We start from the raw sequence: 14,229 nt of genomic DNA on the forward strand, positions 1-14,229 counted from the left end.
TAGAAGTACACTCCTCTTGCAAGGAGACCTCAAGCACCACAGTAAGAACAACACCTAAGCTGCCTCATTTACATGACTATATTGGATTTTGCCTGTTTTCATTTAAAATCAAATATTTAAGGTTTAAAATAAGAATTTACAGCAGGGGAACTGATAAACATAGGCCAGACATAGTGAGAAGCAGCCACCATAAATACATCTTAGCCAGAAGGTCAGTGTGTTATTAGTCCCAATTATGCTGAAGTGTAAGAAGTCTTGTGTTGCAGACAATTATTCACTGCTGAATGAGCACAGAGCACTGGGCTGAACACTGACTTCCATCACAGACAAAGGCTTACGCAATAATGATCTATTCTGCCAAATTCCATAAGGATTTACTTATTGAACCCTTCCCTGGTTTCAGTTCACTGACTCCTCTGTTTCAATATAAAGATAGAAAATACCTACAGCTCCTAAAATCTTAGCATTTTCCCAAGTATTTATTTGCATTAAGTTGGCAAGTCCCCATTTCATTTTAAATATATTTCAAGTATACAAATTTTCCTTGGGTGCAAGTCAAATATTCCTAACACAACATGAGGCAGCCCAAACTGATGACCTCACTGTTATTTAAAAATAGTTGCAAGAGATCTGATTCCACTTGACATACAAGAATTTATACAGATTTAATTCTTAGTTTGTTTTGGTTTTTTTAGCACTGAAAAGCAATGCAGGTGACAGTTTGTCTGTACCATAGGATAATGGTTTTAATTCAAAACCAAAAGAAAAAAGCCTTGTTCCAGGCTACCAAAACGATGGCCACTGCAAGACTCCTGTGCAAAGAGCAAAAGACCAATAAAGAGGATCAGAGACTTATTTTTACCTCTATTTTGTGAGCCAGGAAGGCAGCCTGCCATGTCAGTGTCCTTCTATGGGCTCTGCTGTCTGTGGATAATACCCATTTGTCTTATGTCTCCCTTGAAATATCCAAGGAGAAAGGAAGAACAAGAGACTCTCGAAACCATGAGAGATCAGAGAATGCAGGGAGGGGAAGAGAAGATATGATAGAAAGAATACAATCAATTTTGCAAGAGAACTTTAAAATCAGCTTGGCAGGGAGAAGACTTCAAATGGTTTGCCTCTTTGGTCCCTGCAGAATGCAAATTGCTGGTGTGCTGAAAGAGCTGAGCTTTCCATCACAGCACATGTGCCTTTATCTAAAGATTCCCCATTCTCATATTCTGTCTCCACCAACACTTGGCAGATTTAATCTTGTCTAAAAATAGTTTACTCTTTTTGCATTAAAGACCCAAATCAAGGAAGTCTAAGATGTATCCATTCCATATAAAAAGGGACTTGGATGAAATCTAACTGAGATTACCACAACCAACTACTACAAAGGCATATGCACACCCCTGACTGACAAATGAGTAAACACAGGCTAAGCCAAACTAAGCAGCTTACAGACAATGTTCCAAAAAGAAAAACAGGGTTATTAACATATCTGTCCTGCAAGTTGCAGCACAGCTGCAGATTTAAGCTCTATGGTACAAGATCATGATTTAAGAACCCATATTCCTCTGAACCCTCAGCATCAGCCTCCCATAATGACATGGTTATTGAATGTTTCCACAAAGAGCAGCAGAAGCCAGAAGAGACTGAGGTTTTATTTTAAAACATACAGTAAAAATGGCAAGTCATAGGTTATGGGTTTTATTAGACTAACTGAAGAGAAATGTCATCTCTCTTTTTATCCCAAGCTTTGGTTATTTTTATTTCCATTTTATTTGAAATTGCTTGCATTAGTCCCTTCCTCTTTTCCTACACTATTACTACTAAATAAGAAAACTGCTGGTTTAGGACACACTGAAATTGGAACATTAATTCATGTCCCTGTGGATCTTGGGAAAAAGCCAATGCAAGTCTTGAACTTTATCATGATAAACCCCTGGCACCCACTAATCACAAGATTGTATCTTCCCATAAGATAAGGGGTGGATTTTTGGCATGGGAATGAACACATACACCTAGCTGTTTCCAAAGGCTTGCAACCTGGCAGCCTTTCAGTAAGGTTTCACTCACATAGCTGTTACTGTATACTCTCCAGCTATGGCTGGGAAGTTGATAATCCTTAAGATATGAGGAGAGTTTTGATTTCTGACACAGCATTCCTGAGATAAATGCAGGATCAGAGAGATGCTTTGAAATTCCCAGAGATATCCCACTGGTAAACTGCTACATGGGAACAACTTTTAACAAAGTGCCTTTAAAAAAAGAAGAAAAAAAAAATTCACAGAATTTTTGTTTGCCATCAAACAATATATTAAAGGTAAACCAGACACAGAAAAGAAGAGAGCATCCCAAAGTCTGTTTTCCCAAAAAATAAATTTCACAACGTAACTTAGCATTTTTACCTATCACAGAGATGACATCTATTATTTCCAACTCCATCCCAGTTTTTTATAAAAAGTGGTTTTTTTTATCCCTAGCACAATTCCTTCCTGCTGTGGTACCTAGGTGTCATTTCAGAGCATAAACTTGTATTTTAAGTAGTCTCACTACATAAGTCACCTTCAAGTGGCCATGAAACTTGCCTTTCCATTTAACTTTTAATGTTTCACACGCAGTTATTTTCTCTTTTTAACTTTAGCTAATAACATGCTGACAAAATATTTTATACTACTTCATGATTTTTTTCTCATGTGTTTAGCCCCACCTACTAAACAAAAAATCTTTGGAAAGTAATGCCCACAAGTTATCACTGTGGAGCAGCCCAGACAGCTACACGAACCCCACAAAACTCTTCTCTTCTGCTCAGAAGCACAGTGCTGTCCACTGCTTCAACCCACACACCCTCTTCATTCCCCTGCATGTGTTCCTTCATCAGACCACCTTGTTTTGAGTAGCAGGGCAGTAATTTGGCATCAAGGTTAAGTGAAAGAATGTTAAGAGTTGTTACAAATGACTGGCACTTTGGAGGTGGAAACAGAAGTGTTCATTGGGCAGTGGAGAAGTACAAAGGCAGAGCAGCAAGAAATTCAACTTTTTAGTAACTTGCTTTACAAAACACCACAACTTGAGGTTTTTGGTAATTTTTTGAGTGACTTTGTAACTATAAAGGAAGAAGAACACAGAAATGCAAGTGATAGATAGGCTGCTATCAATGTCCAGTATTTCATTAGTGTACATGTTATCAAATTAAATTGTACAGCTCCCTCTGATAAGGTTTTGTAGGTGTAACCTACCTATGTCAGCCATCAGGGCTGCAAGTGCCCAATTACTTCCTGTGTAGTTAACCTCCTGTACACCAATTCAAATCAGCACAAGCACCATAAACCTTTGGTGTCCACAACAGCTAAAAAATAATTCATAAATGCAATAGTCACTTCTGTACCAGTTCTCCAAACAAATGTTATTTTGGTGGCTGAAACCACACAGCAACTAATACTAGGATTTTCAAAAGAAAAAAGCATTATCACAGACTAAAACATTTTGTTATCAACTGCCCACTTGTAGCAAAGAGCAACAAGAGGCCTTGAAGAGGAAGTGCTAAAAGAACTTGGGCAGCAGTGGGGAGAGAGGTGCGGCAAGTTCTAACTCAGGGTCCCCCTTCTATCAATGTCCCACTCTGCCTCCATCCTCCTCCTGCTCCCAGAAGTCCTCCTGTTCAGCATCACAGGGAGAACACAGCATTTACTCTGAGACAAGAGCCCAAATGCTGGCACACCCCATCTGTGTCTCATCTGGCCAGACAGCAGTGTCTCTTCCCCCACAGTGATAGGGCAGCCAGTGTGAGTGGAGCAGACAGGCAGTGACACCCTCTCATGGGGCAGCTGGGATTGTGAACAAGGCAGACACAGACTGCACACACATCAGAGCCAGAGGAAGCTCAGGAATCAGCAGAGGATCAGATACTGGTATGGTAACAAGGGATCCCCTTGCACCAAACTGACTGCAGGATTCCTGGAAATAACCAAGGCTTTCCTTGATGCAGGAATGCAAGTGTTACAGGATTCCTAATTTTCTTTTTTTGTTTTCTTTGCAGTTGTTGGGAATCCTGAAAAGGTAAAAGGCACTAAGTCTAGTAAAAGATAGTTTGGTTTACTATGCTTGGGAAAAGATAAAGGCTAATCAGACTCAGACACAAGGAACACCAAAATTATTAGCAGGAAAGAGTGACTTCATTCTAAAAGGAAAAAAAGCAGGGATTCTCCTTTTTGAATCCACTACAGCATTTGTGTACTAAGAAATATAGAAATTTATTACAATGAAACAAAAAGCTGTTACAACAAAGCAAATCTAGCAGTTTAGGGATAATAGCTACCCAACCAATAATGAAAGAGTTAAAGTAGCTACACCTTTAGCAGCAGAAGGCAAAACACACATCTGTTTTCCTAAATGAATATGGGAATATTCTCTAGGTAGAAGGACACCTAGATGATTACTCCATTGGTTTTGAACCATTTGTAACTACTAGCAAGCCAGTATTCTTTTGCAGGCCCACAATAACAGAGACTAGATACATCATTGTGATGAATACACCTGCTGATCTACGTATCATAATCTTAAACTATTTAATGTCTGTTTTGTTTCTTTAGTTCTTTAAAGCCAACTAAATAAGCACAGCAGTCCTCATCTGCTACTGCTACACTTAGTAGTTCTGGTGAAGTGTTGGTTTACCTGTTCTTTACAAATACCTTTAGTAAAATCAGACTTTTAACTATTTCAGATGTTACATTACCTGTCAAAGGAATGGAACTGCACAGGCTGCTCAGCAGCTCCATCACCAAGAACTCCAAGGAAGGTTGGCGGCAGAAGAGCAGCATCCACTGCAGTGCCATCAGCTGGCGTGCTCACCAGGCTTCTCAAGATATCCTTCACATTGACATTTTTTGCAGCTGGCACGGAAGCCACAGATTTACTCTCTTCAATTCCTGTCTCACTTCCGCCCTCCTGAGATTTATTGACCTCTAATGAGAGGGTGCACAGGACTTCACTGACTGCATCTGGGCCTGCACTAACACCCAGAGGTCCTGCTTCAGCAGCACCACTCAAACTGTTTGTTTGTGCTGCAGCTGCTTCCTCCCCAAGACCAGAATCCCTTCTTTGCATAGATGCTGTATTTTCTGAATCTTCAGTAGAGGCTGAAGCACCAAGAGCAGCAGATGGCTTTTCCACAACTGTTCATACCAAAAGAAGAGAAAACACATTTTAAGGTCACTATTAACGGAGAAGCATTCACAACATTGGTCCTAAAGATTTCTAAAGCATTTTAAGCCAAGTTATTTATTTTGGCAAAGTAATTAACAGTTCACCTGCAGCAGGAGTTTGATTATTTTCATTTTCTGATTCCTTGAGTGACTGGCTTTGGTTTGGTGGTCGTCTTTCATTCTGGGGTTCCAGTATATCTCTGTATTTCGAAACCATGAGCACAGAAATAAAATATACAACAGCCAAAGCCAAAAACTGAGCCTGTTTACTATCCTCCTGTAAAAAACAGACACACACAGATTTTTCCATTACAATTTCAGCAGCATGTTTATTTTTTCATGAAGTATGCCCAGCACTACCATAAACATACCAAGAGGAAGCTGATATGTCAGCAATGGAAGAACAATATTCTCTAGTCACAGTTTGTCTCACCTATAAAGCTAAGGAACACAGCACTTGAATACAAGTGGCACCAATCCTTTCGTTTTTCATTTATTTGACAACTTTGGCTAAGGTTGTGTGTTTTGATTTCATGTTTCAAATTAGTGTAGGGTGTAGGGTCCCCTTTATTCACGGGCGTTTCTTCTGTTATATTTCCTCAAAAATGCCAAGATATTAACAGCATTTGCAAGACAATCATGCTCTACATAACTGGAACCTATTAATGAAGGAAAAGGAGCAAATTCCAGAACAAGCATCAAGGTTTTATTTCATTATCAGACAGTCCAGATGGATGTAATCTACTACGTATAATTTAAACAAGAATTGAGCAACTTGCATTTGCATTACAGCTGGAACTTTATGAAGAGATTTTAGGAAAAACCTTGAAAACAAATCTTAATATGACCTATGCCAGGTTCCTCCCCAGAGTACTCAGTCACTCCTAGTGAAAGAGAGGGAAACCTGGAAATGAAGATTTAGTCTAAGCTTGTCCCTTTTGGCTACCAAAGGAAAAAAGCTTCATACACTTTTGGGTCACAAGAGAAAGGAGTATTTGGATTCTCACTTACTAAAAAATGAGTGTTTGGAGTTTTTTACCCCTCATTCACATCAGGGTTCAGGTAACATTTAATTTTGTCCTCTGAGCAGTTCAAGAAATTAAGTTACACTATAAAGTTCATTCTATCATGATTGTAGTGCCCATCAAAGCTCCTTATCCCTTGAAGAACTCTTTAGTAAGTTATTCTGGGAGATATTTATGAGAAACTTTTTATTAAGAACAGGTAACATAGGTGGATCCTATCTGTGGCACTAAAAAAACAAGGGTCTTCCCCTTGGCCTGACCCAAAATCTTAACTTTTACAGAATAATCACAGTGTGAGATTGAGGAAAGCCACCTACAATGGTAAGGATTGTAAAGAATTTTCTTGCAAGATGAGTATTAAGACAGATTCTAACTGTACTTAATAAAGTGGTGATCCAGTGAATTAGAACTGACCCTTCCTTACTTTTTCTGCTATGTTTGAAGAACTGCTTGAAATAAAGCTCTAAGTACTGCTACTGGTGGGTAAGTGGATTCCATCAGAGTTCCTGCTGTAGAATTTGTACATTCAAATTATGCTACTCCTGGTTGTAAGTGCTGAATACAATGTAAAAAACTGCATGCAAATAAAACATTTAGATGCACATGTAAACAGCTCAGACAAAAACTATTCCCAACCAGATCTTTCCAAGTCTACTTTTCCCACGTAGCTCAACATCCTAGCCAAAAAGCAGAGCTATTGCACCATTTTATTACTTATTGAAAAACAGAGAGCCTCATGGATTAGATATGCAAAAAAAAGCAGAGTTTGTGGGTGGGTATTGTTTTGATTGTTTTAAAGAAAAAGGTTCACAAAATGTGTTTGAAGGAATCCTTAGGAGTACTTTAATTGCTCCCAGTATGGAAGAATCATTTCCTGTTAGTCTCTTGTACACTGATACTGACATAGGGGCTGAAAAAAGCTTGCTTCAATCAATAATTACTGTAAAGATAAAACTCAAAATCCTTCACTTTTCTGGACAGAAAAAAAAAGTCACTGTATAAATCATTACACTTGCTAAACAGTCCAATTATTGTAAACTAAGTTGTGGTGTCCAGGCTTGTGGTCACCAATGACTCACAGCCATTATAGCTGCTGTATTTGCTTACAGAGGTGGTTTTTTTAAGCAATCAATCTCAATTTCCTCAATATCAGCTCTAAAGTTGCTGACACAGGGCAAAGATATTTTTAGTCAATTCAAGACTAAAAAACATATGCATGCTTACAGCACAGGCACACAAATTGGTTCCTCTGAGAGGAAGTACAGGAATTAGAAATGACCTCTAATTTCTAATTAGCTTGAAGAATGTGACTTCTTCAAAACGTACATAAATACATAAATGATACATAAATACCCTGTCTATGAACATATTTGTACTAAACACAACATAATTAATATACAACTGGCAGAATTCCACAAAATCAATTCTTAGGAAAAACAAAGAGCCAGATGAGGAGACAGTTGGGTATCACCTCTCCCTCCTCCCAATCCCAAACACTACAACAGCTGCAGAGAATTGCAAGTTCCTAATTACTGTGAGCAGTATTCCCTTTTTGTACATCCAATTTAGCCAAACTCTGTAACAGAGAGGAAGCATTTAGCAAACAGAGACAAGCAGAAATGCAGCTACAAAGAAGAGGACATTATTGACTTACTATATCTCTGAACACCACTGCTCGGAGGCGATTAATATCCATATCCTGCAGAAGTCTGTCATGGTCCCGTATGGGAGAAATGCCACCAGTCACAATGTCCACTGGACTCTATTAAAAAAAAAAAATTTGTTTAAGATCCTGTGTTTAAAAGCATTCTACCAAGAATCATGAAGCGTTATAATCACTCACTGTGCATCATACTGTCATAACTAGAGCAGAAAGATCAGATATGCATTTAATCTTTAAAGGAGAAAAAATCCGGTCATTTGTTGTGACAGATTTAATTTCCAGCATGTGTACCACCCTACTTCAGGTCTGTTAAAATATCAGTGGCACAGGTACAAATTTAAAAACTTATCCCTCTGTACAGACATTATTGACTTCTGTGTTTCTGCATGTGGTCTTAAACTTGCCTTTGCTGCAGACTTTACTGATCCTATAAAGCCTTGCACTGCTTTTTGGTTCCTCCCAGTTTCTCCAACAGGCTTCATCTGTGCATGCTGCTGACACTCCAAGCAATTTCTTACTGCTACTGCACATACTTGAAGGGAAAAGAAACATTAAGAATTATTCTGAGAAACAGTACAGTTCTATAGACCCTTACAAAATGTATAACACAATTCTGTTTACCACTTAAAACTAAAAAGTTGATGCACATCAGTAAAATACTTTGCTTCTGTAAGTTTTAGACAGTTGCAAACCAATGCTCAAAATTCTTTAATAATTTATAACTAATAATGAATGCTAAACTAATAGAACATATAGGCTGTATCTAATGGATACTTGAGTAAAATGAGTATCCCTCACTGCAATTTTACCATGCATACAACTACAGGGTGGGTAGGGTGAAGACAGCTAAATTTCACAAATTTGCAAGGGAGAAGACAAGTGATAGACGAGCAAAACAAATGGCAACGCTGGCTTCACAATACTCTGTTACTCTTGGACTAAATGTTCTGAAGTTACACAACTGCTGGGGTTTTTTAGCTGCACATTTTTGCCCTGTTTCATCTTCTAATATTTATTTTCAAATGAAAAAAGAACTACCCCACCTCTATACCTGTTTGCATCCCATAAATCTTGCTCTACCTGCACAAAGTTTTAATTGCCTAGAAAGGGAGAGGAAGGCTAGTTACTGCTGAGGTTCTGAGCTGCTCTGGCACTCATGCAAATCAAACCTTTCATTATAAAAAGTCTTATGGCATGCAGCTAAGCATGAATTCTCTACTCCTGTATGAACTACCTGGACCCTGCTATGATCTTATATGTTCTCATTTTCAGAAGATTTGTTACTTTCTTAGGTAACTGATCATTTTCTTTCAATCCAATTTGAAGGAAGCATAATGTAAATAATCGGATAAAATTATTGCCCAATTTGAATCCTTCGGAAATTTACACTTCTAGTTTTCACCATACCTTCATATACTGACCTTTAAGTGTTCAACCTCTTATCTAAGTATTGCAAAGTTTCGTTTTCTTATATAGTACAAGATTACTGTTCTTAAGGCTGCTATTTGCTCAGCCTTGATTATTTGGGGAACTTTGGCAAAAGAAATATCCTCATGGATAAAATGAAAACAAACTACCAAACAATTTATATTACTTACACTTTTAGAGAGGAATATGTATATATGCATTGCAGAATACAGTAAAACTGTAGAAGATCTTAATGCTTGATTATGTTTAATCTTGATTTAACAAAACAATGGACAGGAGCAAAAATAAAGCTCACAGCTGCTAACTGTTTAGTAACTGCAAGGTCCTATGCTCATTAAGTGGCTTTATTTGCTTACCCAGACGAAGACATTGTCGCAGAATTCCTCCAGATGACATATTTTTCTCAGACTCAATTTCAGTGAAACCAAGAGAGCTTGCAAAAATTAGCACATCCACAAGGTTGATTAATCTCTGGAGAAATGTTAAAGATGCTTCTACTGAAAGTCCTTGAGTTGGCTCAATATTCTCCAATTCATGCTACACAGAGAAAAATTGAAAGCAACATTTACTTCTTCACAAAGATAATATTCCTACACGCTAAATGAAGAAAAATGTGTGCTGGAAGTCCACTATCAGTCACATTCAAAAGTAATAATCATTCATATTCTAGGAACAATCATTATTATTGGGATTTAACCCCATTCCAGACCACTGTGGGGCAACAAAGGCAGGAAAATTTTTAATGTCTTCAGGCAAAGAAGGAAAGCACCTAATTTATCTTAAGGAAAAGTGTGGAGGCAGCAAAGGGAGGAAAGGGATGCCTGTGGAAACACCCCACCTGCACTTCCACTTCCCAAAAGGACAGATATAACAATTAATGCACTCCATAAAAAAAGGCATCCTCCCACAAGTGAGGAATTTTCAAATAAAAATGGAATTTCTTACAGTAGCAGATGTGGCAGCAGAAAGCAATGGCAAGATACCACCACAGGCCATGATCATGTTGTCCATCACTTGAGAGATGAGGTGGATCGTGTTGTGCACAAACACCACATTGTCACTGCTATTCACAAAGTCCATCACAGTTTTTGTAGAATGGCTGTCCCAAAATTAAAAAAAAAAAAATACATTCAGAATAGAGCCTTATTTTTGGGGTATTTTTAAAAACTCCTGTTTTTACAAAACTAAAACCAAACACTTAGCAGTGGGGAATCAAATAACTCATGACTTAAGGGTCAACTGGTGCATCACAATCTAAACCTAAAACAAGATTTGTTTTCTGTTCATAAACTGCTCAATATGACAGGTTGCTAAAACCACCAATATGATTGCTAATCCTCATTTGTATAAAGATACATTATAGGCTGGTCTATGACTGCTTGCTAGCAAGGAAACAGAATAAAGTCTCCTGGAACAGAGAACTAGATTTGAACTTAAATCTTTGGAAAGCTAAAGAAAATTCTAAGGATTTCTCAGAGAAATTAAAAATCAACAAAGTACAAAAACTTAAGCAAAAACTCTCCAAAACAGAGGCAAAAATAGAAATATATTTTAGCTATATCTGATGATTACCAGATAGGTTAACTTAAACATATCCTAAAAATTATAGTCAGATTCAAATTCACTTCAGTTTAAATTGTTCTAATCGCTTACCTACACTATTTCTTCATACTGGCATTCCTTTTTATCAGGTCAGAACACCAGTATGGTTCAATTTTAATTTTACACTCATGACTACAAGCTAACAATGGACCCTCCCCTCTTATTTCAGTTATTAAACCTTAAAATTACATAGCAGAATTACTGTTGCTTTCAAAGATCTTCATTATTGCGTTCCAGATCCCTGTTAGAAGTTAATCTTCAAATTAACATCTTTGGGTTCACAGAACCCTATCAAAGCAGCAGTATGTGTGAATGCAGAAGCAAGACATACTATTTTGGATATATTATCTTTCTTATCCACATTTAGATAAGAAGACACAGGCCCTTAAATACATTAGGAAAATTAAAATCTTAGCTGAATAAAAATCAACAGCAAGACTGCCACTGACTTATATGTAGCCAGGATTTCAGTCCAAACCTGTGTGTTGGTCCTGAACCAATATACAGTTATGTCTGTAAAGAGTCTTAAAAAAAAATCTGAGAATAATTTAGTGTAGGTAACAAAATAAGTCAGGCTATTGAATAATGAGTAAAACACCAGATGTCCATGAGTCTAAGTCAATGAACCCAGTGTGGATCATTCCACATAAAGCCCAGGATGTACCTTCTCCACATCTGGATATCTGTTTCTATGGAGAAGAGCAGGTCTGTGAGCAGGCGCTGGTGCATCAGGGACCACTTGAACTCGGGAATACGGAACACAGCTGACCTCGTGTCCCTCCTCTGCCCGTCCGATGGAGCAGCCAGCTCCTGTCCTGAGGAAACCTGCTGCCTCGAGGGCTGAATGCACCATTTGCAGACAAAAACGAAAACAAAGCACAAAACCCACACTCTGGTTATTAGCTCCCACGGCACAAACTGAAATGCATCTAATAGACTTGAGATTCTGGATATCCAACAAGTCCAGACTGTGTACATGGTTCCAAATAAAGCTAAAACTATTACACAGATGCTATTTAATGGATATACCAAAACTACAAACTAGGGTACAGCTGTACTACCACACCTGCCAGTCTAGCTATTCACAAGCAGCCACCCAACCTTACCAGGGGGGGAGAATATGTTGTTGTAGACAGTGGCTTTCCTCCTTTAAGGAAGAATGGTGCAGATTGAAGAGCATCCATTAGGAAGTATCTCTGCAGAAGGGAAGTACTCAGAGACATGATCATTCAACCATTAAAAGCTGGATTAGAAACTAAAGACTAGACCTGGAGCACTGCAGCACACAACAGAAGCCCAGTCTCAATTTATATTTGTACAAAATGGTAGGATGACATGATGTAGTGACAAAGCTACCAATTCCTATAGTTTAAAACAGCTGAGATCAAGTGTTCATCTAGCCAAACACTCAGTTTATATCAGCATTCATACATGGATGTACAAAAATCTTGGAGAATTCTCAGCACACAAATTATAAGAATAATGGCTATTTTAACCCAGGGTTAAAAATTTTACAGATAACTCACAAAAATCACACACATTATAATCCCCAGAATGGTTAGGTATGCTTTCTTAAAAAAATCGTTTAAAAAACCTTCCTTTTATTTTTAAGCTAGACAGATGAAGGACAGGTAGAATTTACCTCAGGCATGGATCTGGCAGGCAGAGGTGCTTCTAGATGTGTGTTAGCTTTCAACTCCAGTCTTTCTGTATCTGATGCAACACTGGAAACATCAAGCTTGGCAATTCTTTTGTCAGGGGCTCCAGAGGCCTCCGCCACGGGTGCATTTGTGTTTTCCACAGTTGTTTTGGTTTCACTGGTAACTATGCTTCCTTCCTTCAGCTTCTTTTTTCCTGCTGAATCCGGCTGAGTTACTACTTCTGGAACTGCAGAACTCACTGTCTCTGGCAAAGTCAGTTCTTGTTTCTTCTCATCCACACCTTCAGTACCCTCAGATTTTAAAAGTCCAGTTTCAGGCTGCTTCTCTGTTGTTTCTTCCTGCTTTGTCACTTGGCTTGCATTAGAGCCACATTCCTTGTTCCTTTCTGCAAGCTCTTCTGAAGGCAAAGGCAAACTACTTTCATCTTTCAAATCAACAAAGTCATCTTCATCTTCCACCTCTACTGCTGATTTTTCCAGTCCTTCTAGACTTGTGGGAATTCCTCCTTCCACAGGAGTTTGCATGGCTAAAGAAGCAGCAGTGACAGCAACTGTTTCTTCCACAAGCTCATCAGCTTTGCTAGAATCCTCAATTGCTTCAGCTATTCCAGTACTGATTTCTGAGACATTGGGCTTTTCTGGTTCTGGTTCTGGAGAAAATTCCACACAAGGCACCGCTTTTAAATCCTCTGTAGTACCCACATCCTCGCCCTCTAATTCCTCCTTATGATTAGACACTGAATGAGTTTGTTGGCCACCATCTGATGAGTTTTCTTTCTCTTTTTTTTCAGTTCTGCGCTCTGTATCACCATCAGTAATGCAGGAAGGAGCAGCAGCATTTTCTTTTAACTCCAAAGACTGCTGCTTTCCCTTGGTTTCAGCTTCTTTGTTAATCCCAGAGATTGTTCTAATTGGAGTTGAAGAATGTACTCCACTCCCTTCACCTCCTTTCTCTTGGTACTCCTTGTACATTTGAGAAAGACTCTCTTTGTGCATTTCAAAAGTTACCTAAAAAAACAGAGTTCAAAGGACATTAAAAACTACATAGTAATGACTGTTTTCTTGGGAAAAAAACAGAAAACCAAAATCAATGCTTAAATCACAAATTTATATTGGATTCTGTCCTTTTCATTAAGAAAATCTGCACATTAGCTTTCACTTGAACTGACAGCAAGGTTTTATTACATGTACCTGTTTTTCATGGCTAAAAGGAAGAAAGAAAAGTAAAGTCAATGTCAAAAAAGCCCTAACTAGCCTGATCCAAAGGATATCCTAAGCATAAGATCCACAGAATTTACTAGATTTGAAAACATCAATATTTTTGTGAAGGGGGAGGCTGTGACAAGTAGCAGAGCTTTCATATCCTTTTAGCACCTTTAGTATGTTCCAAAATCCACAAAGATACATAAACTTTTGAAAATTTTACACTAAAAAGTACAATGTCACAAAGTCAGAGCACCTAACAAAGCCAGAATCCTGTGGATCCCCAAATAATATCTAAAATTCCCCAGAGGACATTTCCTTTGGTGAGTGCTATTCACCCTATCTCAGCCTGAGAAAAGCTACACAAGTGGATTCAAGTGAAGATTTCTCTACTCCTTAGCTGAAAATATAATTGTTGTTTCTATGTATTTTTAAAAAAAATCCAGATAGAAAAATTCT

The 14,229-nt window shown here is 38.2% G+C and overlaps 1 protein-coding gene across 2 annotated transcripts in view; it reads right to left on the bottom strand.

Annotated features, from left to right (window-relative positions):
- Window positions 1-14,229, bottom strand: part of LRBA (LPS responsive beige-like anchor protein) — a 368,385-nt gene that overhangs the window by 283,503 nt on the left and 70,653 nt on the right. The window contains exons 22-30 of one of the 2 annotated variants that reach the window (XM_058024237.1): window positions 12,550-13,575; window positions 12,014-12,103; window positions 11,572-11,747; window positions 10,251-10,404; window positions 9,662-9,842; window positions 8,282-8,409; window positions 7,869-7,976; window positions 5,295-5,466; window positions 4,721-5,159 (exon numbers count right to left, since the gene is read on the bottom strand). In XM_058024237.1, the coding sequence (XP_057880220.1) occupies window positions 4,721-5,159; window positions 5,295-5,466; window positions 7,869-7,976; window positions 8,282-8,409; window positions 9,662-9,842; window positions 10,251-10,404; window positions 11,572-11,747; window positions 12,014-12,103; window positions 12,550-13,575 (2,474 nt within the window). The remainder of the gene's footprint in view (window positions 1-4,720; window positions 5,160-5,294; window positions 5,467-7,868; window positions 7,977-8,281; window positions 8,410-9,661; window positions 9,843-10,250; window positions 10,405-11,571; window positions 11,748-12,013; window positions 12,104-12,549; window positions 13,576-14,229) is intronic. The other variant, XM_058024236.1, reaches the window with a different exon arrangement.

This window comes from Melospiza georgiana, chromosome 5 (genome assembly GCF_028018845.1).
Source record: "Melospiza georgiana isolate bMelGeo1 chromosome 5, bMelGeo1.pri, whole genome shotgun sequence".
Taxonomy (NCBI): Eukaryota; Metazoa; Chordata; class Aves; order Passeriformes; family Passerellidae; genus Melospiza; species Melospiza georgiana.